The 27,452-nt window shown below is 48.9% G+C and overlaps 9 protein-coding genes across 9 annotated transcripts; 5 read left to right on the top strand and 4 right to left on the bottom strand.

Moving 5' to 3' along the window:
- Positions 1-1,657: 1,657 nt before the first annotated feature.
- Positions 1,658-2,806, bottom strand: J7337_000774 (uncharacterized protein; the record flags this gene model as incomplete). Its single annotated transcript, XM_044818522.1, has 1 exon — positions 1,658-2,806. The coding sequence occupies one exon, from the start codon at positions 2,804-2,806 to the stop codon at positions 1,658-1,660; it is 1,149 nt and encodes a 382-aa protein (XP_044686224.1).
- Positions 2,807-3,822: 1,016 nt separating this feature from the next.
- Positions 3,823-5,099, top strand: J7337_000775 (uncharacterized protein; the record flags this gene model as incomplete). Its single annotated transcript, XM_044818523.1, has 4 exons — positions 3,823-4,113; positions 4,161-4,443; positions 4,499-4,701; positions 4,758-5,099. The coding sequence occupies 4 exons, from the start codon at positions 3,823-3,825 to the stop codon at positions 5,097-5,099; spliced, it is 1,119 nt and encodes a 372-aa protein (XP_044686225.1).
- Positions 5,100-5,606: 507 nt separating this feature from the next.
- Positions 5,607-6,458, top strand: J7337_000776 (uncharacterized protein; the record flags this gene model as incomplete). Its single annotated transcript, XM_044818524.1, has 1 exon — positions 5,607-6,458. One exon carries the CDS (start codon positions 5,607-5,609, stop codon positions 6,456-6,458), a length of 852 nt encoding a protein of 283 aa, XP_044686226.1.
- Positions 6,459-8,886: 2,428 nt separating this feature from the next.
- Positions 8,887-10,611, top strand: J7337_000777 (uncharacterized protein; the record flags this gene model as incomplete). Its single annotated transcript, XM_044818525.1, has 4 exons — positions 8,887-8,909; positions 8,959-9,119; positions 9,166-9,950; positions 9,997-10,611. The coding sequence occupies 4 exons, from the start codon at positions 8,887-8,889 to the stop codon at positions 10,609-10,611; spliced, it is 1,584 nt and encodes a 527-aa protein (XP_044686227.1).
- A 2,471-nt stretch (positions 10,612-13,082) lies between these two features.
- On the top strand, positions 13,083-15,249 carry J7337_000778 (uncharacterized protein; the record flags this gene model as incomplete). The annotated part of the gene is made up of 4 exons (XM_044818526.1): positions 13,083-13,957; positions 14,012-14,113; positions 14,165-14,291; positions 14,350-15,249. 4 exons carry the CDS (start codon positions 13,083-13,085, stop codon positions 15,247-15,249), a joined length of 2,004 nt encoding a protein of 667 aa, XP_044686228.1.
- Positions 15,250-16,148: 899 nt separating this feature from the next.
- Positions 16,149-18,371, bottom strand: J7337_000779 (uncharacterized protein; the record flags this gene model as incomplete). Its single annotated transcript, XM_044818527.1, has 3 exons — positions 16,149-17,948; positions 18,001-18,267; positions 18,330-18,371. 3 exons carry the CDS (start codon positions 18,369-18,371, stop codon positions 16,149-16,151), a joined length of 2,109 nt encoding a protein of 702 aa, XP_044686229.1.
- An 810-nt stretch (positions 18,372-19,181) lies between these two features.
- Positions 19,182-20,779, bottom strand: GND1 (phosphogluconate dehydrogenase (decarboxylating) gnd1; the record flags this gene model as incomplete). Its single annotated transcript, XM_044818528.1, has 3 exons — positions 19,182-20,057; positions 20,116-20,671; positions 20,739-20,779. The coding sequence occupies 3 exons, from the start codon at positions 20,777-20,779 to the stop codon at positions 19,182-19,184; spliced, it is 1,473 nt and encodes a 490-aa protein (XP_044686230.1).
- A 3,090-nt stretch (positions 20,780-23,869) lies between these two features.
- Positions 23,870-24,922, top strand: J7337_000781 (uncharacterized protein; the record flags this gene model as incomplete). Its single annotated transcript, XM_044818529.1, has 1 exon — positions 23,870-24,922. The coding sequence occupies one exon, from the start codon at positions 23,870-23,872 to the stop codon at positions 24,920-24,922; it is 1,053 nt and encodes a 350-aa protein (XP_044686231.1).
- A 553-nt stretch (positions 24,923-25,475) lies between these two features.
- On the bottom strand, positions 25,476-27,452 carry J7337_000782 (uncharacterized protein; the record flags this gene model as incomplete). The annotated part of the gene is made up of 3 exons (XM_044818530.1): positions 25,476-26,290; positions 26,341-26,644; positions 26,757-27,452. 3 exons carry the CDS (start codon positions 27,450-27,452, stop codon positions 25,476-25,478), a joined length of 1,815 nt encoding a protein of 604 aa, XP_044686232.1.

Raw genomic sequence — 27,452 nt, forward strand, 5'->3', positions numbered from 1 at the left:
TCGGATGATATGGACGGATGAGCCGCGAACGAGGAGAGGTGCTTATGAATTCTTAATGAACTCTCCACTGTATGTCTACCGAAAGGGTTGTACTATTAGGAATAATGAGGTAGAAAAGTCGAACTACCAATTCTGCTCTGCTGCAAACGATTTCATAGAATTTGGTCTTAATTCACCAACGACAAGTGAACCGCTGCGGATGCAAACGACGCGAAACAGTAGTAGAGTCTCGAAACTCCGCTCTTGACACAAAGACATAAGTGAGTACGTATTTACCTATGCAAACATTGGATATTCAATATGAGTATTCGCTGAAGGCCTCTAACCATCATGAGCCGCAGAACTCACAATAGGAGGCACTGAGTGCCTAAGGTACCTAACTAAGTAAGGTAGCTATATCGCCGAGGTAGGTAGGCAACAGCTCCAGTCACTGCAAGGGTCGCCCCTCCCCCTCCGTCAGTGTTAGCCCATAACCCCACCATGAATCAATCAAGCTCAGTCAGCCCAACAGCCGCCAATGCTTTGACCTTCACATCAGCCTCGCATACTCGAAACCTACGCGACACTTTTTTCTTTGCTCTTTGCAAACTCTTGTAAACCCCTCGAGCACACAACGCCCCCGGTTCCTCACTACCGCCGCCAGAATGTTGATCAAGTACGTCACATACCGGAAATTCGACGTCATGCTGGCAAACATGGGAGCAAACTAACACTGCGATAACTAGGGTCCGCACATTGACCGGCAAGGAGATCGAGCTGGATATTGAGTCAGACTACAAGGTAAACATCGGAAGGCGCCAGACAGTTGAAGCAGAGAGATTTCAGCTGACCGCTTGTAGGTCTCTCAGATCAAGGAAAAGGTCGAGGAGAAGGAGGGTATCCCGCCCGTCCAACAGCGACTTATTCATGGCGGCAAGCAAATGTACGTTCCCATATAGGCTTTTGAATGAACGGCATGTCTTTTAGTATGCTAACGCACCCTGCCTAGGACCGACGACAAGACTGCTGCCGAATACAATCTCTCCGCTGGTGACACTCTCCATCTCGTTCTCGCCCTTAGAGGAGGACGATGGATGGCATAAACACATCGAACGAATATCTGAGCGAACATAGTGGACCTCTTCCCGACTTAACGAGTTCGCCGCTCGACAACCGAGGATGATGAGGGATCACTGTACTAGGTAGAATGACTAAACACAGTACAACAGCTTGAACCCACGGGATCATGATGTCGAGTCAGCTGGAGCAGTCATGCGCGAACACTGTTGCTAGTACCAAACACTTTCAGAAGACACGGTGATAATACCAAAAGATACTATAAAGTTATTCCCATTGATTAAGCATCCCGTTTTAGCAAGCCTGGCTATGCTTATCTTTCACTTGTGGTCTTGATGCTCTCATACACATCGCAAATTGGCACATGCGCCAACCTCGATATTCCATTCTATTCCCAGTCTAATTCCACGACTTATGGACTATTAGTCCGTCGTCATTGCTGCCATTCGCTTGTAGCCGTTGGTTCCCTTGATATGGCCCGTTATACACTGTACTCCCGTAATGCAAATGGGGTTGGAAATTGCCCCTCAAATAAACCTCCCTACAAACCGTGCCAAACATAAAAAACAAAAAGAAACACGAAGAATTCCTTTTTTGGACCTCAAGCTCTTTTCCTAGGCTTCATGAAGACATCCGTAGCCTTGCGCTTGCGTGGTCCGATGCCCGGATTCGGTCGTGTGTTTGTGAGACGTGTAGGTGAAGACTGTTCGGTTGGCTCTGGAGAAAGAGATATGTGTTTCTGTTGAGGGGCAGGAGATAACGACTTTCCAGCTGAAGGAACCACTCTGGGCCTTGAAGATGTTGTGGTTTGAGGCTTAGGACCCTTATAGCTGTTGGATAGAAGACCAGTTCGTCTGACCTTGCTTGTAGAATCGCTGTGTCCAGCAGCAGGCTTCTTCATAGGAGACAACGATACATGGGACGAAGCCTTTCGACGGTTTGCCGGCAGCTCATCGTCAAACAGATCATCCCCATCTTCCGAATCAGAGTCCGAGATATATTGCGCCCGTGCTTCATGGGTTTCAACTACATCAGATACTGCTGATTTTGGCGGAGGAGGGAGCGGAGGTCGGATCGTTGGCTTGGCGGCTCTCTGATAGTCGCCCACCATAGCTGCAGGCGCCTTGCGGAGTTTTGTGATAGCATTTGATGCTTGTGTTGGCCTTGACAATGCGCCGTGGATACTGGCAATCTCCTTCGTCTCTCGTCGGACTTTGCGCATGACGCTTGCACCATTATGAGTCTTGGTACGACTTCCCCTGTTGAATGCGAGCGTGCTTCCATTTGGGTCCCGCGCTCCAAATCCCCAAGCCTTCTTTGGCCCGACTCTGCCTCCTCGGGGCAAGAGTCTTCTGTCATCGACAATCTTGCTGGTATTCTTCTCCTTGTCCTCCTTGAGTCCCATGAGAGCATTCTTGAGCTTCGCCTCACTTTCCAAGAGGGCCTGCTGGTGATCTGACCTATATTTCTCATACACACGATACCATTTAGTTGGGTTTGGTGGTTTGTATGCCTTTTGCTTGACTTCCATAGGAAACTCATGCTTGATAAGCTTCAGCCATACCTCACCTGTCTCGCCCTGTATTTGAGGTGAATTCAGTTCGATAGTTCGTAGTTGTTTCGCGTTATCAATCTTGAGGAGAAGGAGGCGGACGGCTTTATAAGGAAGATAATCGCCAACACTGTCGAGTTCGCGGATGTTTTTGATGCATGCCGCAGTGGCAAGTTCCAATAAAGACTTGGGTGGCATCTTGAAGCTCGGAGTAGCGTGTCAAAAGTTCGTTCATAAGTTTCGGAAGTCCATGCGATCCTGATAGGGTGTATATGGGGGGATATGTGGAGGGTTTCGTGATAATTGTAGCGACGCCTGAGTACAGAGTAGCAGTGTTACAGTTGAGGAGTAAGACGGATTAAGGCGGCGCAGGGTTATAGAAGGTAAGGGGGTGGCACAGTGGAAGAAGGAAGGGTGATTAAGTGTTGAGCTCCTTGGGAAGGCAGCCGAGCATTGCTATGAAGAAAGCGACAACATCGTAAATGTGTGATGTTCCAAGAGAGTTGAGATCTCGAAAGTGTACTCCAAAGTCAAAGTAAGCCTTTGTAGGTAGCTACCTAGGTAGGTAGGTTGGGTCTGAGCCACGACGTAGTTATCAGGGATATGATAGGTCAAGAACCTGCTCCACTGGCAACTGGGGATTATGTATACATCGGCCTCGCCTCATCGAATTAGCGTGAAAGTAAACTGGCCGATCCTCAAGACATCACTCACTGGCACAAAGAACATAGAACTTACTATTAATAGGAGTGTGCTTGAGATTGGATTAGATTCCACACCCGCAGCTGCTATTACTATGTCTATATTAAGTAACTAATATCACCTTTCAGTTGGCTGGAGACTACACTGTGCGAGGATGGATGAACTACATACTAACAAAGGCGATTCTGTTCCCATGATCCAATCAGAGCTCCACACCTCCATACCGATACCGTGCACATACCTTCATTGTGGGACTGTACCAGGCATGAGAAAGGCTCGCCATGAGCGTGCCTGGGTCTCCACTCAAAGACATCATTCACGAACCTGATAGCCATTCTTTGGGGCGCGCGAATCAACAAGGCGCATACAAAGTTCCTCCTTTCTTCTGTACAGAGGCATCCTAAACCTTGGATAAACTTCCCCTAAACATTTTGCACACAGTACCCATCCAAGGTCCTCCGACTTATCGCATTTCCAAGTATTCCTCGTCCTGCACAACTTCGACCATCATCATGGCCGATTCCTTCATCAAGCAGGAGGCGTACATCAAACCCGACCCCGAGGCGTCTGGTTCTCCTGCGCAAGTTGACGAAGAAGATCTGTATGAAGATGCTGGCGACCTCGAATTCTACGAAAAAGGAGACGAAAGACCTAGTTCCTTCGAGCAACTCTACCTCGCGCGCGTTCCTCGATACATGTGGGAAGCTTGGTCTAAATTGACGGAGCGACTCGGCGACGACGACGAAATTCAGATTGGCACTCTGCGAACATGGGTTGAAAAAAGGCCCGATGGTAGCGAAGATGTACGCATACCTGATAAGACATCATGACACCATACTAATATACATAGACCAAACTTCGCATGCTTCTCTCCGCCAACTGTCCGGAGCATCAGGTGCTGCCTCGCGAATATGATCTGGTAGTCCAAGAACAAAACGTTAGCAACCACTTCATTTTCAGCGAGGAGGATTTGCCTGGCTTTAAGGCGCGAAGCAAGGCGCGACAAGAGGCTGCCGATGCTGGTATCCCTGCCTCATTGCTGAGGCAGAAACAAGGCAACAACAACGGAGCAGAACGACCGAGCTACGACCGTAGGAGTCGATATCAACCATACTATCGCAAAGCTGTCCCGAGTAAGCTTAGTTTCGCATAGCCGTGCCACGAATAGGTGCTAACGAACCATTACAGAAAAGACAAAGATCTTTGGCAAGATTGCCTATGATGTTCGTGTTGAGCCCCATGGCAAAGATGAGGAAGAGCGGGTGCTTCAGCAGAAGATTCTGGATGCAGAGGCGAATAAATCCAAGGTCCAAATCATCAGTCGACACGCAGCTTCAGCCGTAGTGAACCCTGGAACTACCCGCGCAGCCGAATTCGGAGATAGCTTCATCGTACGTTTTGTTCCCGTCCAATCTTTTATTCTCGGTTATGTTAACAAACGGCACAGAAAAACATCGCTGCCACAGCCAAGCCAAAGAAGGGCGAGGTATTCAAGGCAGCCCGTATTCCAGAGAACCAGCTTCTGGATCTCATTTTCGATTGTTTCCGCCAGTATCAGTATTGGTCAGTGAAGGCTTTGCGACAAAAGCTTCAGCAGCCCGAACAGTACCTTCGACAGGTGCTCGAGAAGATTGCTGTTCTCAACAAGAGTGGCCGGTTCGCCAACCAGTATTGCCTGAGCGATGCCTACCGCGACAAGGGTGGCGCAGAGGCCCAGGAGGCTGCTGCTGAACCTGTTGATGACGATGAGGACGATGCAGAGATGGAGGATGTGTTGCCCGTTTCCTAGTACCAGCATCGACGGACCTGTTAGAAGAGGATAAAAAGGGGCAATGTTTCACTTCAAGGATAACGAACGGAGGATATCATTTAATGTGGTGTTCGAAGGATTCAGGGTAGGGTTTTTAGAGCGGTGATACCCTTCTATTCTAGTCTTATGGATTACCAGTTGTAATCAATCATCTAGCGAAACGTTTTGAGAGCCGTGATTCGCGCGTCAACTGAAGCTATCTTTATTTTATCCGACCTGAGATTGAACTTGGACTATAGCATTCTTGGCTGGGCTACTCTCGCGCTTGGTTATCATGATCCACTCACTGTTGTCCTAGATCATAGCTACCTACGTAATAACTTCCCCGCAGTAACCGATGCAATCTAAACTGGTCGGACGCGAGGTTCTTTCCGATTGTTACAAGACTGGGTCAGCTGCTGTCTCAAGGCTGGAATCGCCCTCTTTGCTTAGATGTATGCATTCATATACACTCTTCTCCTCCTAATCCACCGGACAACCCCGCTTATGACCAAGGCTCGAGACAACATTTACTACCCGACCTGTCTCAAGATGCATCTGGTATTCGACTTTGATGGCACAATCACCCAAGAAGATTCTATCGGGGAGCTTGCTCGCTCAGCTCTCGAGATACAGAGGAATAAATATGGCCATGACCTCCAGACTTCTTGGGACCAAGTGGTGCAATCCTATGTTGCCGATTACAGACACTACAAAGACAACCATCCATCACCAGAGGTTACTCGAACATCTGTGGATCATGAGATCGAATTCCTATCAGGAATGAAAGATGTGGAAGAGACGTCTCTACGACGCATTGCTGACTCACGCATCTTTGCTGGTCTAGACGCCGAGACGTTGTCGCAAGCTGGTGCTGACGCTGTCAAGGCCGGCAGAATTAAGATCAGAGATGGATTTACGGATCTTATAACCCTTGCAAGACAGAGGGGCTGGGATGTCAGTGTCATATCGGTCAATTGGTCCCGGGCCTTTCTACGAGGCGCTCTTTTACCGCATAGAATTGAGGTTATCGCCAACGAACCGGCTTCAGATGGAACAATAAAAGGACCAGAATTCTTCGAGGGGAGAATGACCAATGTGTGCGAGAAGAAAAAAGCTTTGAAACACCTCATCAGCGAGAAGGACGGGGAGGTGATTTATTTTGGGGACTCGACCACGGATATGCAGTGCCTGCTTACAGGAGGAGTAGTCATATCGGACAACGAGGAGTCCCCCTTGCTAAAGACTTTGAAAAGGGTTGGCATTGAAGTGCCACATATTGGAGAGAAGAGAAATGGTCAAATATCCTGGGCGAGGAACTTTCGAGAAGTACTGGATAGTGGCTTGTTAGAAGCATGAGGCTTAGGACAAAGTGTCCGGTTTCTGAAAGAGCCCTATGTCTCTTTGTTATTGGTGTTAATAGCACATGGATGTACATGGTATTTTGAACATCAAAGCGTTTGACAAAGCGTGCATGCTCGAACTCAAGACCTGTGATGGCAACCCTGTGAACTCACGGACGCTTGCCGAATTAAGTACCTTTTAATATATTTGCGTTTCCTAGTCCACGTAATATTCACATTGGATGTGATCACCGAATGCTTTAAAAGGAACTTAAGTGAAGCTGGTCCGCCACACATGATGTGTTGTTTTGTTCTGGAATTACTTGTTCATGCATGTCACTTGTCACAATGAATCAACAAACAAAGCCTATATGAACATGAGAACCATTCACTCTTCTGAGACAGATATAAAAGCGATGAAATGCACGATTTTTGTCGAATTTCCTCTCCTACATCAGGGATCCCTCACCACAACCTCCAAACTCCGCAAAAGGATTATCAGTATGTGCGTCTACGGTCGAGTTATTTTTAAATGCGGCCACGAGCGCTGGGGCATCTGCGTAAAGCGATGCCAAACAGCCAAAGACTTCAGTGATGGAAAGTTAACCCATGACTGTGTCACTAAGAAGCCTCATGTACCGACTTCGCGGAGCATACAGACGACGTGCAACAAATGTATCACCATGGATGGCAAACTCGACAGGGCAAAGAAGAGCATTGACGATGTTAAGCAAAAACTGAAGAGAATAGAAGAGAGAAAAATCAGGAAAGGACAGACGGAAGAAAACAAGATCGATAACAGGAAGAAAGTGGAGAGGAAAGATGAAAACAGGGATAGCAATGAAACGAGCTCTTGGAGTTTCGGGACGGGACTGGGGAGTATTACTGAGGAGAGCGAAGCTGAGGATGAGTCTGCAAGTGACGGAAGTAGTCGAGGCAGTTCACAAGTCTCCAGCACTGAAGGAAGTGCATAAAGCAGTAAAACCGGATGACCAACTGTGAGAATACATGGAGAAGCCCAGTAATATCTTAATTGGAAGCCTGCAACTTGTCTGGCTCCCCTCAACTATTCAGGTATACGACGATAATAAAACTCCGATTATGCACCCATTCACTTATGAACTTTCTATAGGTACGTAAAATTCAGAATGTGCCAACCGAATAGACTATGATTGCGAGCGTTCTCATGGTCTATATCCTTGTAACTCTACCTCTCACCATCTAGTCGAAGTGATGACATATTGTATGTCAATCAACCTATTCAATATTTGCTCTATACGCTGTCATTGTTAAAATCGCCCATAGTCAGCGTTCGTACAAAAGAACATCTGATATGTTGGGCAGCAAGACTGAGAGATTTCTTACCGTAAATGGTTATGAGTGCGAAGAACGAGTCCCGTGATGTTGGATGCATGTCACTCTATTCGAACCTGCGCCTCAATCTTTACACCCGAGATAAACCCAGAATGGCAGCTCGCTAGTATCGGCCGTCAAAATAAGAGCCAATCCGGCTTTATCACTTGTCCCCGGAGCTAAGCCACCACCGATCCGCTCCGTGCGGGTGCCCCCGGGAGATTCAACCGCCGTCATTCGCCGATCCGAAGCCGGTTAACGGGCCTGTCAACCGTTTCCTACTCAAACTGAAGTACGCAGCGAGGCTGTGGGATCTATCTCAGTGCTCAAAGTGGTCCCATGACGGCGTTATGCGTTGCCCGAAACCCGCCATGGAGAGTTGGGCTCTCACGAACAAGGTACCCTTGTTTGGGGGCTGAAGAGCGATGGCTTGGCAGTCAGCATTCAGGACGATTCGACAATTCATAAACAAGCTTGACCCGCCGCTGAACGTTCAGTAACATTGCGTGCATTGCATAGGTTGTTAGGGATCAAAGACTGGCAATATTCTTCTCGCTTAAGGAGTGCATTCAGTACCTCCCCACCAACACTATCGACTCAATCTCAACAACTTCAGATTCTCATGAATCCAGAGTTCTCCACCCCATTCGTTAGGGTGGCTGTTCTTCTCAAGTTCCGCAAGATCACGCTGTCGGTCTCCGGAGGGGGCGCAAAACCGCCTTAATGGGGCTGGTACACCACGGCCTAGACCTGTTCAACTACGATCAGGAAACCTGCTCTAACCAAGTTTTAATCACTGCAAAAGATACTCCGTCTAACATTGAATATGACGAGTATGTTGTATACAAGCGGTCGGAGCAACCTGGAGCACCATCCACCAAGCGGGATCCCTGGGTGGACGATGAGGACCACATCACCCACCACTTTACTCGCGACGATGCTTCGGGAACGGCTCTTTTTGACCTAGCCTTTCGGCGTGGCCATATGCTTGATCGTGAAGTCGGTACATTCCGTTGAACAGAGAGCAGTGAACTAATAGTTTGAAGGGTAGTTTTCGAAAACCAAACGATGATGAAGCACCATCAGCCGGAATGGAAGGCCGAATACGCCGGGTGTAAGTCTAGACAATTGATACACAAGATCTCTTGGTTAACTGAATACAGAATCTGTTTTAAGCGTAAAACTATTTACGACGGTGGCCGAGACATTCTTAGCATGACGGTTGATGACCTGGCTGCCATGAACCTTCACCCTGCCACGCTGCAGTACTCAACTCGAACTACCACAGAATCTAGATTTTGGTCAAAGGACAAATCCCAGCTTAGTAAGGCTTTTTTCAATGCCATATATAGGTTTATCTAACAATGTAGGTATTATTCTCGCATTCTCAGAGATGCCAAAGACGCCTTGTGACTTTCTGTCCATGACATACGATGTCCACGAACGCTCCGCGACCATCCTTGTCCGACAGTCATGGGAGCCAAGACGACACAACCTCGATGACCTCGACGAATACGATCATCGTCTGGAGTCATGCAGAAATCATTGGGCGCACCCTCTCATCATGCCTGTCGTGCTTCTCCAAGTGCAATTTATGCGATGTGAAGAGGCTGTTATCGAGAACAACTCCAACGTGGCTCATTTGGAATACGATGTCAGCAACATTGCCGGCTTCGATGCTACAGAAACTGGGAGGCGTCTCAGTCGCACATTCAGCAATGGCAAGGATGGCGAGAGAATTGCGTGGGGCCCAAGCACCATGACCAAACTCATGAAAAGGGCACACGAAGTTCTCAAGGACACCATCAAACTTCTGGACACTATTCGTTGGATGGAGAGAGCTATAAAAGTGTTGATCTTGGCAGGAGACGAGTTGAATGAACGAATGGGAAACTACTCTAACTTCGGCAACGATCTCAGTATGTTGAGTCCCACGGTAATCGACCCTCTGGGTGGACCTCCCGCAGTGAGTCCAGTTCTGCCTCCCAGAGATCTCCCTAGGCTTCGATTTCCCGATGGAGTGACGGATGGAGATTCATTGGGGCCCCATTGGCATGAGATCAGACAGTATCTCGACGGTTTACTGCGTCTTTGCATGGGTCTTGAGACGGATAGGCGCATGTCGGAGGCCAGATGCCGTGCTCAGATCGATATGGTAAGTGGTACAAGTCGAAAGAGTGGACACCAACTAAAAGCTGTAGATTTACAGTAAGATGGCCCAAGAAGACAATATCCTGAACGCCCGAATGGCTGTAGCATCATCACGTGACAGTTCCTCGATGAAAGCTCTCGCCGTGATAACCGCCATCTTTCTACCCGGCGAATTTCTTGGAACTCTGTTCGGCATGTCCATGTTTGACTGGCTTGGCCCAGATGAAGAAGACGACGATTCCTCGAGACCTATGACAGATCAAGTCAAGGTGAACCGCTTCGGAAAACACTTTTGGAACTATTGGGCGGCCGCGATCCCACTCACTCTTCTGATTTTGTTCGTCTGGCGAGCTTGGTGGGTTACCCAAGATCGATATTTCAGACGTCATCTTTCGCAAGAACTTAGCGAGGAGCGTTTCTGGACCGCTGATGGAAAGCCGCGCAAGCTAGAACGAAGTTTCATTTGGGATTTCTTCTACCTTTCAGCGAGGCGTGATGAGAAACCACGGCCAGCAGATGACTTGGCTGAACTGGAGACCATCCATTCTGGGGGGAAGGAATGGAATGATGGGGGTTTGACTGGGGCTACTAATATGAGGCAGAGACAGGTTTTGGAAACGAGGAAATGGAGTCTTCATCAGGGAGGGACGAATGTCACAGTTTAGATACAGATATAGAGGGAATCACTTTCAAGCCCTCTATGATTGCGGTTGTTACTGTTGAGTATGTTTAATTTCAAGAGATGTTGTATATGTTTTAGGTATTTTTTATATAGTATTTGATAATTAGGCAAAGAATATCACAATTATTGTTTTCGAAAGACAACTTACAGTATATGTTAGCTTATATATCCGAGAACATGATGCTGTTTAACCATAATCTTACAAGTCTAACCACTGGTGTAAAGTTTCAGATATCAAGTAAGCCATGATGAAGGGCCCATTCATAGAAAAGTATATGATTCAATGATAGTGATAGTTGGCCACATCCCGGCTCTACATACTAGAGGTCGCAGATCTAGTAGGTCGTCATCTTGTGCCAATACATTCGTCTATGTGGCGATCCATAACTAAGCTAGGCTACAAGACGTCAATTCAGGTTATATAGTGCCGCACCATGCCAGGTTTATGGATTATAGGCTCATGCTAGTGAACGAGTTGCGTTTGATGACTAATTGACAAGGGGTTGGTCAAAGCAATGTCCCAAAGAGGTGTCGGGGATCCAGGGAATATAACAATGTCTCAGATTACAGATAAACTGCAGAATTTTCGATGCCAACGGGACCACCGAGAGCTTACGAATCAAGTTTGTCAATGACTGGAATGCAAGCCGTAAATTGGAACGCCATGAGAGGGTATGGCGATGGCTTCACTAGATTAGTCTTAGTGTCAGCCATCTACAATCACGAAATTTAGTCACGAGCTCTCTACCGTAAAGAGTATGAATCAGGAACAACGAGAAGAGACAAAACTGTTTATTTCAAATCACCAAAGCTTGGACGTTGTGCAGGCTGATCTAGAGAGCACACGTTGAACCGAATTATCCGTTATTCATGAGTCCAGAATGTATATCGGCAACGCCTTTGCTAACGTTCATCTTCTGGATCATGATCTAGACCCTTGATGCTAGGGTAGTTTATTTTGAATTGATTTCTTTTTTGTTTTGGAGCGAAGACAATGTTGAGGAGTTGCAGTTGTGAGATTATTGGAGGGAGCGCAAGGGTGAGACGAGACATTGCCGGGAGCGGCGTCTTGTCTTTGCACGTCCATACGATATGTACAATAAAGGGTTTTTTTTTGGTATGATTCAGGGAGTTCTTGGTTAATGCTTCTCCCTCAGTTGATTGGATATATAGACAATATTCAAATCTTGTAAGGCAATTACAGGATTTCCAGATACATCCACTTTCAAACAATCACTTGTGCTTAATTAGGAAGGGAGGGACCAAAACCGCGCCAGGAACAGAAAGGAAGGCACAAAGATCGATCAAACGGAAGGAGGTTTGCCCAGGAACAACTATCAGATCCCGACGCCATTCGGTTCCTAGGGAAACTCTACCTTGACCCTTCATCATCATGACCCACCCACAACCACATCATGAGCTTCACGCCCACAGCCTCTTTGTCAAGCCTCCAAACTCTACCTGGCTTCATTGCGCCGCCCTTCCAATAACAAGACCTACAAAAGACAAAGATTGACAGCCACCACCATGTCTTAAACTCCGACCATTTCCCCTAGCGCCATGAACCACTTGTTCCAGACACTAAACTCATTCCTTATCAAGGTCCCAAGACATACCAAGTCCACGTTTTAGGGGTTTGCGGCGCTCGATAAGCTCGAATGATCTGCTTGTCATGTCTCATCCGGCGTCAGGGCATTCCCAGTCGAGAACGGCATCGTCTCGACTGGAGCCCAGCGTTGCTTTCCGTAGCATACTTGGAGGCTTCTTTAGACCAACACGCGGCCAAGCTACGCTTTCGTCGTGATACTATACTCTTTCAAGTTCGACTACCTCCCTCATTCATCCATTGATCAAGTGGCGTCTTTTCATCATGTCCAATGTGATAAATTTGCCCCGATTCCCTTGCCTCAAGTCCTTGATCCCCCTTTCTCTCCCAGTTGATCTCACCGTTAAGCCATTCCTTTTTCATCGCTACTCAACCCACGTCATTCGTTCCTTGACTTCATCTCATTCTTTAAAGTATAGTGCTTCATAGACTACTCTTCGGTTCCATCGCCCTAGTCCTTGTCTCATAACCAGCCCGGCTTTAGCATCTTGTCTCAGCTTCAACTCCCTCACAAGACAGTTGGACCTCCTGGACTATCTGAGTACTACCTCACACATCACGAGGTTTCACTCCTTTACAAACAACTTGTTGTTATAAGAAAGCACTTATACTCGCCAACTCAAACTTAACTAGCCCATATCAACATTGTCTAGGCTTCTTCAAGTCCGGGGACATTTATTTTGCAGGCTCTCTCTCATCTCGAGATTCACTGCTGTGTATCAGACATGCTCAAGCAACTCATCCTCATAGCGCCACTTCTGGTGCAAGCACTTGCTGTGCCCGCAGTGGAGCCCAGACACCAACATCTTCATGGACACATCGAACATACACATGGGACCAAGACCAAAATGACCACGTCCGTCCGTCGTGAAACAGAACAGACCGCCGAACCACAGTTCATTCCTCCTAAGATGCCTTACGCACTTGACCCTAACACCAAAATCCGCAAGACCACCACTACTGCCGGTGATTTGAACAATCCCAAAGAGACTATCGTCCCCGAGTTCATCCCACCTAAGATGCCTTTCGTAGCAAAAGCATCTTGGCAAAAGTCGACCAAGAACCAGGACAGCTCCGACAAGTCCGCCTCGCTTGCATCAGTGAAGAAGAAGACTATTGTCAAGGTTCAGGATGAAGAAGATGACAACAATGACAAACAGCCAACTTTCATCCCGCCTAGGGCGCCTTTCCGAGGATCTCGTAAGCCTCAACAGAGCCAAGCTGCCACTCCTCGAGATACAGTTCCCCAGTTTATTCCTCCGCGAAACCCCTGGGCACAGTCTAAGCACAACACTCGGTCAACGGAGAGTGACGACCAGGACGTTTCGCAAGAAACTGCTGTTCCTGATATAGACCAGCGAGCTGCCAGTGACGATGATGAAGTCATCCCGGCACCCGAGCTCCTCAGGCGTGACGAGGAAGGTGCAGATGACGAATTCTTCGCTGAGGAGGATGAGGATGACTACAACCCTGGGGATTTCCCCAACCTTGGCGGCCCCGAGGAAGACGAGGACGATTCTGCTGATGATTCTGAGAATACTCCTGCCGGAAACACATCTGACCAGGCAACTGAAAACCCCGAGTCCACCAATGCACAGGATGATAGCAGCGCAAAGAACTACTTTGGTGGTGACTTTGATGATGAGGATGACGCCAACAACGCACCCACTCGCTTAGAGGCTCGGGGCGTTGGAAAGCGGAACATTCTCTACTTCACAAACTGGTGAGTTGTGGCATATTTCTGTGCAATTAATGGGTGTTAATAATGAAGAACCAGGGGTACCTATGGGGCGAACTTCCAGCCCCAAAATCTGCCGGTGAAGGAGATCACACATGTTCTATACTCCTTTGCTAAGGTGAACCCTAAAGACGGAACTGTGTAAGCATATCAACCCCATCAAATATATCGTACTTGTTAACAAAGCGTCAGGTTTTCATCAGACTCTTACGCCGACACCGAAAGACTCTATCCTGGTGACTCTGATAATGGTGGAAAGAACGTTTTCGGATGTGTTAAACAGCTTTACATTCTTAAGAAAAAGAACCGCAATTTAAAGGTGATTTTGCTACCACGATCAGGCAGCCTAATGTGAAATTACTAAGACGTACGAACAGGTGCTACTTTCTATCGGCGGCTGGAATAACAGTCCAGATCTCGCTACTGGTGTAAGCACACAGGACCGTCGCAAGAAGTTCATCTCTTCCGCCATAAAGCTAATCACTGACTGGGGCTTCGACGGAATCGATGTTGATTGGGAATACCCTGCAAATGCCCAAGAAGCTCGCAACTATGTCTTGATACTCTCGGGTCTCAGAAAAGCCCTCGACCAGTACTCAAAGAACAACAAACTGAACTATCATTTTATGCTTACTGTTGCTACATCAGCCGGTCCAGCAAACTATAAAGTCATGGATTTGAAAGGAATGAATCCATGGATTGACGCTTGGCACCTCATGGCCTACGACTATGCTGGCTCCTGGGACACTACTACTGGTCATCAGGCCAACGTTTTCGTTTCCAAGAAGAACCCTCTTTCAACAAAACTTGGCACTGACAAGACAATTAACGATTACCTCGCGGCGGGAGTTCCCCCAAACAAGATTCTCATGGGTATGCCTCTTTACGGGAGATCCTTTCTCAAGACATCTGGACTTGGCAAATCCTACTCGGGCGTTGGCGGCAACTCTGAGGGAACTTACCTATACAGGGATTTGCCACGTTCTGGTGCCAAAGCTACCTACAATGCAGACCTCATTGCTAGCTATTCATATGATAGCAAGACGCGGGAACTTATTACTTACGATGATCTCAAATCTGGTCAAGCCAAAGCCGCTTATATCAACCAGCGAAACCTTGGTGGTGCCTTCTTTTGGGAGGCCAGTGGAGATAAGGTTGGATCCCAGAGCATCGTTTCTGGTGTAAAGCGCACTTTGGGCACTCTTGAGACGGTCAACAATCTTTTGAAATACCCCACGAGTGCATACGCCAATATACGAGCTGGAATGCCGTCTTGATTTGGCGAACAGCGCTGGCTACTTTTCCTTTGTGCTGGACTGCATACGGATATGTGTTGGATGTGTTTGGAGTCTTGGCAATATTCCATTTGTTGTCTGCGTTTTTGAGATGATGTGACAGGGAACTTGTCACTGTATAGAATATAGAAAAGCCCTCGTTACCTTACATGATAGATACTACATTCGTTTGTTCACTTGAACTGCTCTTCTCATAAAAGCCGAGAGCAATTTCCTTTAACCCCATGATTGTCATTCATCTATATTTCCATATTATAGACATTATACCGTAGCCTACAGCTCAAGTAATAACGAGGCAATTAAGATGGCAGAGCAGAGGGTCAACAAGTTGTGAACAGCGATGAGCTTCCATGATTGAGTCAATTGGAGTGCATGGTCTTGAAGATCTTACCCAGACTTGAGTCACTTTGGAATATTGTCGTGAGTCTAGTCACATCACAGATAAGGTTAGCTTGCGTAGTATAATTCAATCATAATAAGCTCGGTTTCGCTATCCGAAGTTCAGCTATAATAAGGGTCTCTGCTAGCACAAAGCCAAATAATGTTAAAATCAAGTACATATGTACATGACAGACCATATTAATTATTCAACTGTAGATTTTACTTGCCTCTAGTCTACAAGCTACTTTCCTATTCCGTAGGCATAATCAATGTCCTACATCGGGCCTTGATGACCCAAGTCAGTACCTAAAAACTCTGAACAAAAAGCAAGTCCTGTAGCCCCCCTATTGCCGAAGAAAAGGAAAAGAAAACTCCCTATGATAACAAAGGCGCGCCATTCTCCGACGTCTTGAGAACCAATTCCAGTCGTCAGTAAAAGCATTCTTCCCCCTTTTTCAATAAAATTCATCCTCCTCCGGCTCACCATGCAGGGGTGTGTTCTACATATCCTGACCATGGGGAGTTCCAGAGGTTTCGACGCCATGAAAAGCGTCTCCAAATGCTGAATCGTCCATGTCCATGCTGAGATCTAGACCCTCACCCAACTCGCCTGCTGCACCGTCTAACGTAGGGCCGTCAAAGTTAAGAGCGTCACCTGCTGTGTCAAGGTCACCAAGGGAGCTAAAGTCGTTTTGGTCAAAGGAAACAGAACCGCCGGGTGTTCCAGCTGCTGGGGTGGCACCAGCAGAAGCAGTTTTAGCCACTGACTTGGCAGTATCAATTCCTGCAGTAGTGGGTGTGTTTGCGTTGACCGAAACGGCATCCGAGCCAGTGCCCTGATTCGCTTCGTTCACAGTGCCATCTTTGGGCACAACAACCCAATCCCCACTGCCAGTTCCTTGATCAGGCGCTGTTGTGTGATCCTTTGGTCCCTGAGTTCCGCCCATCGTCACGTCACCGCCCGAACCAACTGCGGTGGCATTAGAAGGTGTTCCGGCCCCAGACTGAGCCGCTGACAATGGAGGTTGAGGAGTTCCAAAGTTGTTCAGAGGTGTCGAGGTGTTGGAAACGCCAGTATGCATCTGATCCAGTAATCCAGCAGCAGTGCCACCCATATCGATATCAGATTCGCCAATCATGATGCCGCTGTTCTGTGAGCCAGATTGCGAAGGCTGACGAGATAGTTGCGAAGCGTCAACCTGAACGGGTTCTGGTGCTGGTGGCTGATAACCTCCATCTTGAACACGAGATACCGTCGGCTTGGTATCAACCTTTTTACCCGTAGCAGCTTCGACTTCAGACACTATCTGTTCGACGGTTTTCGAACTGACGGGACGAGCAACAGCATCCTCGTCGTGGGGGTTAACCTTGCCCTCAATTCGCCAAATCTCAGTGCCTGTACCCTCGACAGTGTTTCGGAGCTCCTTCTCCTTTGTGCTGAGAATGGAAGTTTCCTTGAACTTTGCAAGAGCTGCGGCATGGTCGGCCTGCATCTTCTCTATCTCGGCCTTGGTTGACTCAATGTGATTATGGACTCGCTTGCGAAATTCATCGGCCTTTTCGGGATCCAGCCGCCCGATATACGGCTTCTCAGGCACGGAATTGGAGGCGTCAACTCCTTGCGCGGGAAAAATGCCTTCGGTCAAGTATGCCAATTCACCCTTGAAACCGAGGTTTAAATCGGCAGGGGTGATCTGGCTTATCCTATAAGGAGACGAGAGGATCTCTTCCATCCACTCGTGGTTCTGCTGGTATCGGCTCATAGAAATCTCTCTTGGAGTAAGATGGTCAAACATATCTCCCCGCGAAACATCCTCTTCATCGTCGAAGGCAGCGTCTAGCTGAGGCATTCCTGGTACGGGGGGTTGGCCACTCTGGCCCGCAGCGTGCCTCGCTCGTTTAGCAGGAGGACCCGGTGCGGGTTGTGTGGGATATGCCATCTGTTGAGGAACGCCCCGAGGGGCCATCTGGGGAGGCACTGGCTGACGGGTGAGATCAGGCAGGGTGGGCCAGTTGACTCGGTCGGATAACATGAATTCCTTGCGACGAATCTGGCCAGCGCGCTGCAAAAAGTGGCGCTGCTGCATGATGCTGTTGACTCTTTCGTCAAAGGGAATCATGGAGACAGGAACTCTGTCATTCGGCTCGGCGGGTCCGTAATGCACAATGAAGAGGCCGACGTCTGGTTGAGGAGGATTAGGATGGCCAGGGATAGGGACTAGTCGGCATCGTCGACGGGCGTGGAGAGCATACTGCTCGCCGGGAATGTAACCAGCTTTCTGATAGTAAATCTCAAGCATCTAGTGAGGTTCAGCAAGCCGTCCCTTTGTGCAATTCTCGTCTTGTCCTTACCAGTCCATTGCCCAGATCATGCTTGTAAACCTGTTCTGGAGGCGCCCAGACATAACCATCCGTTGCGAAGTTCGTTCCCAACCGCTGAAGGGGCTGCCAGGTCAAGAGTATCGTGCCGTCTGTAGGTTTATCGAGATATGTCCAGAAAAAGGGCGCCCGGTCTCTCGCGACTTGTGGTGCAGCCATAAGCCATTTAGCAACCTCATTTAGGTCAAGTCGAGGCATCACAGGGTATCGAAAGGAAGAGATCAGATGGACGTGGGGCATCTAAAGGACTGTCAGAACGATGTTGCGATGCCATTGCATCGTTGCGCGTATGCATTACATACAAGGTCCTGAGGGACGCCCTGGCTAGGATCCGGTTGTGCCATAGTGGGCGAGCGTCGCGATGGACGATATCAGGCGTGTTAGTATATCTGATTACGCGATTGATGATCTCCAGATATGCGCGTTGAGAGTCATTCAACGTGCTGGAAAAGCCAAGATGGGTTGACTTTGAGAAGGTGAAGGGATGGCGTGGCGCAATTCACGAAATGACTTGCGATGGAGTTGTTAGAAGTCAATGCCCTTGCGCGGCTCCAAACTTCTCGCGACGAGGCTGCGACCGTGCAGATGACCAATCAAAGCTATGGAGCTGGGTAAGTAAAAGCGGGTCTCAAGCTCCTGTCTTCCATGAGGTGGGAAAAGAACGAGGTTGTTAAGTACAAGTTCTGGTGATATATATAACTTAATTCTTGATAGGTAGATGGTGTGATACTGTGTTAGAGACAGCGAGGAATGATCTTCAAGAGTTTGAGCAGTACAGATGAAGATTCCCATGCAAGTAAATCATTCGCAAGTGGAGCCACTTGGCTTCATATTGTCGCGCGAACAATAAATTGAGTCCAACACGGTTATCACGATCAGTAACTCACTTATCACCGATTTGTGTATTTCATTGGGAAAATATTATTTTATTTTATTTTCATGCTTCTCGTCAGGTTCTAAACACAAACCCGAATTTCATCACTTAAGCTTTCTAGATCCGTGCCAGCCCATTCATCATTATCCTTGCAGCGTTACCATGTTCTGTGTACCAAAGCACAGATTTTTATAAGAACGCAGCGATCGAGCTTCGTACAGCCCAGTGGTATTCATTCTTAAACCAATCCAATTCCCATCTCTTTACCCCGACAAGCAACTTAAGCCTGGTAAGTAGAAGCAGAGACGTTACCGCCACGGCCGGTCCAGTTGACGTGAATGTCCTGGCCATTGGGGTACTTGTCGCTAGCATTCTCGGGCTTGATGCGGAAGGTGTGAGCACCGAAGTAGTCACGCTGAGCCTGGAGAAGGTTGGCGGGGAGGTCCTTGGTGCGGTAACCGTCAAACCAGGACAAAGCGGTAGAGAAGGCGGGGGTGGGGATACCAAGGAGGGCAGCCTTGGAAACAACGTCTCGCCAGCCGGGCTGAGCCTTGTGGATGGCCTTGTTGAAGAAGTCATCAAACAGAAGGTTCTGGAGGTCGGGCTGGGAGCGGTAGGCGTGGGTGATATCCTTGAGGAAGACGGATCGGATAATGCAACCACCTCGCCACATGAGGGCAATGGAAGGCTTGTTGAGCTTCCAGTTAAACTCACGAGCAGCTTCCTGCATGAGCATGAAGCCCTGAGCATAAGAGATAATCTTGGATGCGTACAGGGCCTGCTCGAGATCCTCGAGGAACTGCTCCTTGTCGCCCTCGAACTTGGTTGTTCGGCTGACGAACTCAAGCTTGGTGGAAGCGGTGGCGCGCTCGTCCTTGATGGCAGACAGGCATCGGGCAAGGACAGCCTCGGCGATGAGGGTCACGGGCTGGCCAAGGTCAAGAGCGTTGACGGCGGTCCACTTGCCGGTACCCTTCTGGCCGGCCTTGTCGAGAATCTTCTCAACGAGGGCAGTGCCATCGTCGTCGTTGAAGTACATGATATCTCGGGTGATCTCAATCAGGAAAGAGTCCAGAACACCCTTGTTCCACTTGGCGAAGACGTCGCCGATCTCCTTGCTGGAGAGACCGAGACCGCGCTTCATGATGTCGTAAGCCTAGTAATACTTGGTTAGTATTCTGTGTGAGGCGGCCCTTGTCTCTATCTCTTCATACCTCGCAGATGAGTTGCATATCACCGTACTCAATACCGTTATGAACCATCTTGACATAGTGGCCAGCACCCTCGTCGCCAACCCATTCACAGCAAGCCTCGCCGTCGCTCTTGGCGGCAATGCTCTGGAAGATGTCCTTGATGTGAGGCCATGCCTCCTCATTGCCACCGGGCATGAGAGAGGGGCCATATCGGGCACCCTCCTCACCACCAGAGACACCAGAGCCGACGAAGCGGATGTTCTTGCCAGCAAGATACTTGGTGCGCCGGTTAGAGTCGGGGAAGTGAGAGTTACCACCGTCGATGATGATATCGCCGGCGTCAAGGAGGGGTAGGATCTTCTCAATCCAGTCGTCGACAGCCTGGCCAGCCTGGACCAGGAGCATGACACGGCGAGGAGACTTGAGCTTGCTGACAAACTCCTCAACAGTCTTGGCGCCGACAACGGACTTGCCCTTAGCCTCGTTTTCCAGGAATCGGTCGACCTTGGAGACGGTTCGGTTGAAGGCGCAGATGGTGAAGCCGTTGTCAGCCATGTTCAGAATAAGGTTCTGTCCCCTATGAAGCATGTGAATATGTGCTACCACTGGCATTGCCAGGTAAATGGTTCTTGGGTCCAACTTACATGACAGCAAGGCCGATGAGGCCCAGATCCGCACTTGCCATAACGTTAGTATTCGACGCATTTCGTTTCGTAGCAGAGCTTGAGAGTGAGGTGAAGGAATTGTGTTGTTGAGGGGCACCCAGGTTGAGGTGAGCGAGACGAGCTCTACCTCGAGAACATGAGCCATGATCACGATGAGGATGGAGGCTGCGAATGCCCTAAACAGTCCAGGCACGGAAGCAATATGGCGATCCCTTCATTTCTCGCTCCAGCGTCCGGAGGGCGCGGGGATGAGAGCATGAGAGCATCACCATAAGGCCGTGGCGGGGTGGTGGGGTAAAATGTCAAGAGATGAGGTATGAGGGAAGCTTCAACTTACACAGGGCCAGACATGATGGGCTATGATATGCGATCGGGGAGTGGTATGTATAGACTGAGGTTTTGGAAGATGTATGAAGGAGAGAAAGAAGAGGAAGAGGAGAAGGTGGGAGGAGATGCAAAGTTGTAGAGAATTATACCTGGCGATGAATGTTGTCACACCCGTGCCAAAGTTGGGCGGCTCGGTACCTTGTCCGCACTCACCTCCCAGTCCACCTCCTGTCTGGGCTGTAAGGATGCCCACCTTTTTTTTTCTTTCTACCACTTTGCATTTGGCTCAACTAAGCAAACGCGACGCAATGCGCTTCAAAAAGGCTCAATCCAATACAATTGACCTGGTCGGGCATAACGCCAAGTATGGTGGAGCTTCCGCGTTGATTGGCGGGGCTCTTCCCAACTATTCATCGTCATCGTCACTGTGGTGCGGCCCAGATTGATACTGAAATCATACCAGTAGGTAGATGTTTTTCTTCCATTGACATCACCTTTTTGACAACAGCTCGGTGATTATGAGTAATTGCTGTATCTAGCCAATCTCCCACTCATGCTGCCTTAATCATCGTTACTAAGGCAATCTACTCATCCGCTACGTCAGCCTTGCAAACACTTACACTTACCAATATGTACAAACTAAGTTAACTTTGCATCAATTCCTCAGAAACCATCATCATGACTGAGGTAATGCCCCTCCACTCCTCCCTGGTCAACACCATGGACTTGTACCTGCTGGCTGGCCAATGACCATCAGTAGGGGTCCATCGTTTACGGACACCGAGTTCCAGAGATGGGATTTTCCCTCACATTTATTTAGTGGACTGTAGCGCCTCACCCCTCCAGGTCCCCCCTTCTACGCCCCTCAGCTCCAACGTTATGACGACTCTACGGTGCTGCTGCGGTCTTACCCCCAAGATGAACCCCAAAGCTTACCAAGATTTTTGAAACCGTGACACAAGCAACACAAATCTCGTACAAAGCTCGCCGCATATTAGTCTGGATGAATTGCTTTCCGTTGTATCCGCTTCACCTAACAGTCCTCACTAACATGATAACATCCATAGTCAAGGCCTTTAGTCCTAGGCCTGTCCCGTGCGCGGTATCGACATCTCCTTGTCTCAGTTTGTTCTTCAAGCTTATGCCTGTTGGGATAACCTCCAAGCCCAGTCTTTCTCTGCGATCCTGCAATGCTGTCCGAGTGTTGGGACCCACGTCTTCCGGGCCCGTGTAATCACTACCGTGCCAATTGACTTGTTCATCGGACAGTAGCCCGAACCCCAACGCGCCTTAGCCTTCGCGAATCCGTACCGAATGCCCCGAAGGCGGCGGATACAGAGAATCCCAAAGAAAAAGGCCGCAAACGCTGAGCTCAGTCCAGGTGCCAGGTGCACTCTCAACCAAACGAGGTGCACTCTCAGCCCGATGAGTCCAGCCTGACCGAAATGCTCCACCGGAATTTAACCCGGCAACAGTACCACAGCGCGGTATAAGCGCCGAATCAACTCATAGCCTCACCAGTGTCCGAAGTCGCTCATGACAAAACAGCCAAGGGGATCATGAGACAGAATTTAAGCCTCAGACTGGCCAAGCAATACCCGCTTCAGGATGCCTCAGCCTGCTCCGGCAGCCGGATAACTAGGTACCTTAGTTTAAAGGGACAACAAGACGATGCCGTTGAACCACGCTCGGCTCATAGAGGCTTGAAAGATGAAACCCCCATCGGAGATACAACATTTAATATCGGGATAAAAGGCAATATTCAAGTTTCGCTTGCTTCGATCCATATTAGCCGCCAAATTCTGCCGCCGAAATTATCTTGAGAACGGGTCAAGTCGTCCATTTTCACCCATCGCATGAACCTGAAATTAAACTATCCGAGCATTCATCCAGCCTCTCAAACAATAGGTGCGGATACACATTTTGATCAAGTTCCTGAACTTGCCATGCGCTATATTACAACATTGGCCCCCCACCCCAAGGTAAAAAGAGCCACCGTGACTACCGGTTCATTGAATGTTCAAAACTCACAATAACCCCCAAGAACCAATGTTATCACGAAAAGTATGCATGCACCATGATATTGAGGTTTCTCTAACTTGCCCGTCATTGCCCTGAAATCTTTCGGATTGGTCGGTAGCTTTCTCTTCAAACAAAAGGTTTGAGACAACGTCAAGTCCGTCAGCTTCCGAGCCGAGGAATCTATATGCCATAGGATTTCATTATCCGAAGAGGCTCTATCCGACTGACGCTGAAGACGTAGGCTGCACATCACCCACCCCAGCTCGTGGGGGTGAATGTTTTTTAATACAAGCGACAGCGCCCATTGTGCCAGCTATCGCGACCATGGCAAATGAGGATTCGAGGTTTTCATGATATCTTGATCCAAGAAAGTAAAACTAGGCCTAGGAATTTGAATTTCAAGCCTTACAATTGAACCTATATGGCTTGAGATGATGTTCACCTGAGCTTATCATGAGAAGGAAGATCTCGCAGGGCACGTGATGTTCAAGTCCCACTTAATTGAGGCCGTTTTCTGGAGAACGAGGCTAGAGCGAATCGAAGAAGACCATCATAAGATCCATTTTCTTCTATACAACAACAGTTGCCATCATAATCGCAGTCGCAATCACGTCGCACCGCCGCAAAGCACCGCTGAGCCCTATCGATAAAGCTGTTGACGCTGGGAATCTCTTGAAAGAGGAACTTGAGCAGAATTTGGCTCAAGGTACGTTTTCTCGCAAACACTACACCGCTTCCTCGTATATCCGCTTGTATTCATCATGGCGTACCCTCCTCCTCCAGGCATCAGCAGCAACTCTCTCCCACCGAGACCGCCCGCCTCCAAGTCAGGCTTCAAGCCCGCGTTTTCCTCAGCGGCCCAGGCTGCTTCGAAGCCAGCGTACTCGAACGCTCCGCCGACGTACTCCGGCCCTTCGAGTTACTCTGCTCCCAATGCCCCAGCGGCAAATCAGTATGGCCCATCGTACTCTTCGTACCCGACTACTGCTCCCGGTGCGGTGAACTCGGGTCCCGCATATTCGTATCCTCAACAACCACAGAGTTACAGCACCCAGAACTACGGCGTACAAAGCTATGGCACTCAGAGCTACGAACCGCAAAGCTATGGCGCAGCACCACAGATTGCGAATCCATTCCCTACGCCGGGCGCTGTGGGGACCGACTACAACCCCGAGATGGCCGCTCAGATAGCGCAATGGCAGAGCGCATATTCGAGCACCCCGACAGATAGCAAGGATAAGGCCCCTGGGTTTGCCGGGCCTCGAACAGATGGCCAAACCTCTGCTGCCGCGGCAGCTACCACTGCGAACCATGAGCGAAAGAAGACCGTCATCCGAGAAGGTGGTGGTAAAAAGTGGACAGATGACAGTCTTCTCGAATGGGACCCCTCCCATTTACGACTCTTTGTCGGCAATCTTGCAGGCGAGACCACTGACGACGCCCTTCTCAAGGCTTTCTCGCGCTGGCCATCTGTACAAAAGGCCCGCGTCATTCGTGACAAGCGTACATCCAAGTCCAAGGGTTACGGCTTTGTCAGTTTCAGTGACGCTGACGACTTTTTCCAAGCCGCCAAAGAGATGAACAACAAATACATTCAGAGCCACCCTGTAACGGTTCGCAAAGCCAACACCGAAATCAAGGTAGCCAATGTCAAGGAGAAGGATAGACATGGAAAGAAGAATAAAAATAAGAAGGGTGGCCACGGCGGTGGAAATCATGGGGCTGGCTATGAACCCAGCTTAGGGCCCATGGGTGGTAGTGGAGTGGTCAAGCCTGGACAAAAGACCAAGAATGGCCTTCGCTTGCTTGGCTAAGCGTTTGGCGAACTATTCGACCGAGCAAGGGTTGCGTTTTGGTGTTTGGTGTTTGCAGAGGCATCGTACAGACCTGGTTTAAGTGTATTAATTCCATGAAGAATATCCGGTACACCAGGGCGTCTAGGTTCATTTGCATTGCAATGTTATAAACTTGATCATGTATCATGTCGATCAAATCCCTTTAAAAAGCCGCAGGCTTAGTTTTACCCTCCACTTGTGGCTTGGATGTAGGTATTGACCCAGAAAGGTACCAGTCTATGCAACACTCTATGCATATTATCTGGTCAGAAAACTGGGCAAGTGGATTATGTGTAGTATCTGGGTATATTGATATTCTTGCTCTTCTAATATCACCATGTATCGAGGAAATTCCCAGCCTAGATTCTATTCCCAAAGCAACCCCCGGCGCCGTTATGATACAGATAAACGAAAGATGGCGAGCCATTGTATCGACTCCCACTCAGTATGACAAAGAAATGTGGCCCATAGAGTCGTTATATACGGGCTCAGATATAAAACAGGAAGTTGTGGCATTGAAACGATTGTTCCATCAGCGACGCTCATTAGCTGGCGCATGGGGTTGTACATCAAGATCCAAGCCGTCGATGCTGTCACGGAGCAGACCAGTGTTTTCCGCGTCTGTATCTCCATCGCGGTCTATGATTCCGCTACTCTGACTCGTAGGGGAATCTGGCGCGTCATCGTCGTGCGCATGGCGAACATGAACACTTTCTTGCGCCTCCTGCCTCATCTTGGTGATTTTGATGTAGTTGTAGGCAGCGATAGCGGCCATGGTCGTGAGTAGACCAACAAAGTTGATTGGTGTGAGGCGGTCACCAAAGACAAGAGCAGCCGCACTAATAGTAACAACCTCCTTGAAGATGCCAGCAATGGAGAGCGTGACGACGGAAGTGCGCTGCAGCAGAGCGAACTCGGAGGCCGTCATACAGAAAGCAATGCAACCAGGGAAAAGCAAGAAAAGGGGCGCCATGAAATAGCCCCATTCATCACCCAGAACCTTGTAACCTTCAATGAGAGCTCCGACTCCTTCCACGGGCACTGCAAGGCAGATAAGCACGAGGAACATGACTGGAGTAAGGAAGAAGATGCTAGAGAATGGGTTTGATGTCGCAGGGTTGCGGAGGAGCAGGATCTGGGTCAATCCCCAGCGAAAGCCAGAGAAGAAAGCAGCTGAGATGACGAGGGCGAAGCCTCCCACCTTGAATTCAACTTCACCAAACACCATGAGCACGACACCGAGCGTCATAGTAGCAATAATGGCGACAAGACGCCACGTTGGGGTTTCGAGTCGGAAAGCAAACGCAAACATGAGAACGAAAGCTAGTGAGGAAGATTTACACATGGCTAACGCAAAGGTTAGTAACCTCGAGAGCTCAGACGCAGAGACAACATACTGTAAAATGTAAGGCTAATGAACTTGAGAGAGGTATTGCCAAGTCCAATATCTAGGCCTGTAGCTGCACCACAAGGTCCAATTCGAGTGAGGTAAAACATCTTGGTCATACCGTAAGACTTGGGCTCGTCATCATGTCTCGACCTTCCCATATCTGACAGATGAACCCCGTATCCAGGTCTTAAGGAGGGCACGAAGTACAAAACTAGACCTGAGAGGACAAATTGAACTACCATGTGCATGGACGTCGTAAACAAAGGAAATGCAAAGTTTAGCCGCTCATGATCAAACATCCACTTGTTGTACTGTAAATATGTCAGCAATTATGTTATCTGGGAACGGGGCGCAGGAGCCGTTTCGTACAATCGATATTGATAACGAAAAGAGGTACCACAAAAGAATCAACACAACATTCACCATCAAACTCTTGAAAACAGTCTTGTCTGCTTCTTTGCGCTCCTCTTTTGATATAGCCTTATTGTCCCTGACGATCCGCTGATCCAGCTGAGTATTTCTGTTGCGCTTCTTCTGCCGCCTTTGCTTGTCTTTACGGGTCAATCCAGTTTCTTCGTCGTCTTGGAGGTCTTCGTCGCTCAAGCTGTCATCGGCGGATTCATCCTTCTGAATCGCAAAGCCGTTCGCATCCAAGTTTTCTTCGGATATCTTGGGTTCTTCTGCCGAGCCAGTGGGTGCGGGACCACGACTTGTGACACGGGTTCGGCTAGGTGATCCAGCTGGCCGACCAGCCATGTTGTGGCTACTTCGCCGCCGACGGTGGCCTGCAATGGGTTCCATTTCTATATCCCAGTCACTCTCGCTTTCCTCGTCGCCGTTGAAAGACCTCGCGCCGGTCTCACGAGACGGGCCAATCGTTTGATTTCCTCCACTCAGACCGGAGTTCCGCGATGTAGCCACTCTTGCTGTGCCTGATGACGATCCTGCCACTGATCTCAGGGGACTCGAGTCCTTGGCTGGTAGAGAGTCCTCAATGAGAAGAGATTCGGGGGGTTCGGGGCGATCTGGAGCTGCTACGTGTTTCGAAGACGAAGGGGGTGAGTGTGAGGAGTGAGATGGCGAGGAGACGAGATCAGGTTGAGGAGGAAGAGCGGTCAT

The sequence above is a fragment of the Fusarium musae genome, chromosome 1 (genome assembly GCF_019915245.1).
Source record: "Fusarium musae strain F31 chromosome 1, whole genome shotgun sequence".
Taxonomy (NCBI): domain Eukaryota; kingdom Fungi; phylum Ascomycota; class Sordariomycetes; order Hypocreales; family Nectriaceae; genus Fusarium; species Fusarium musae.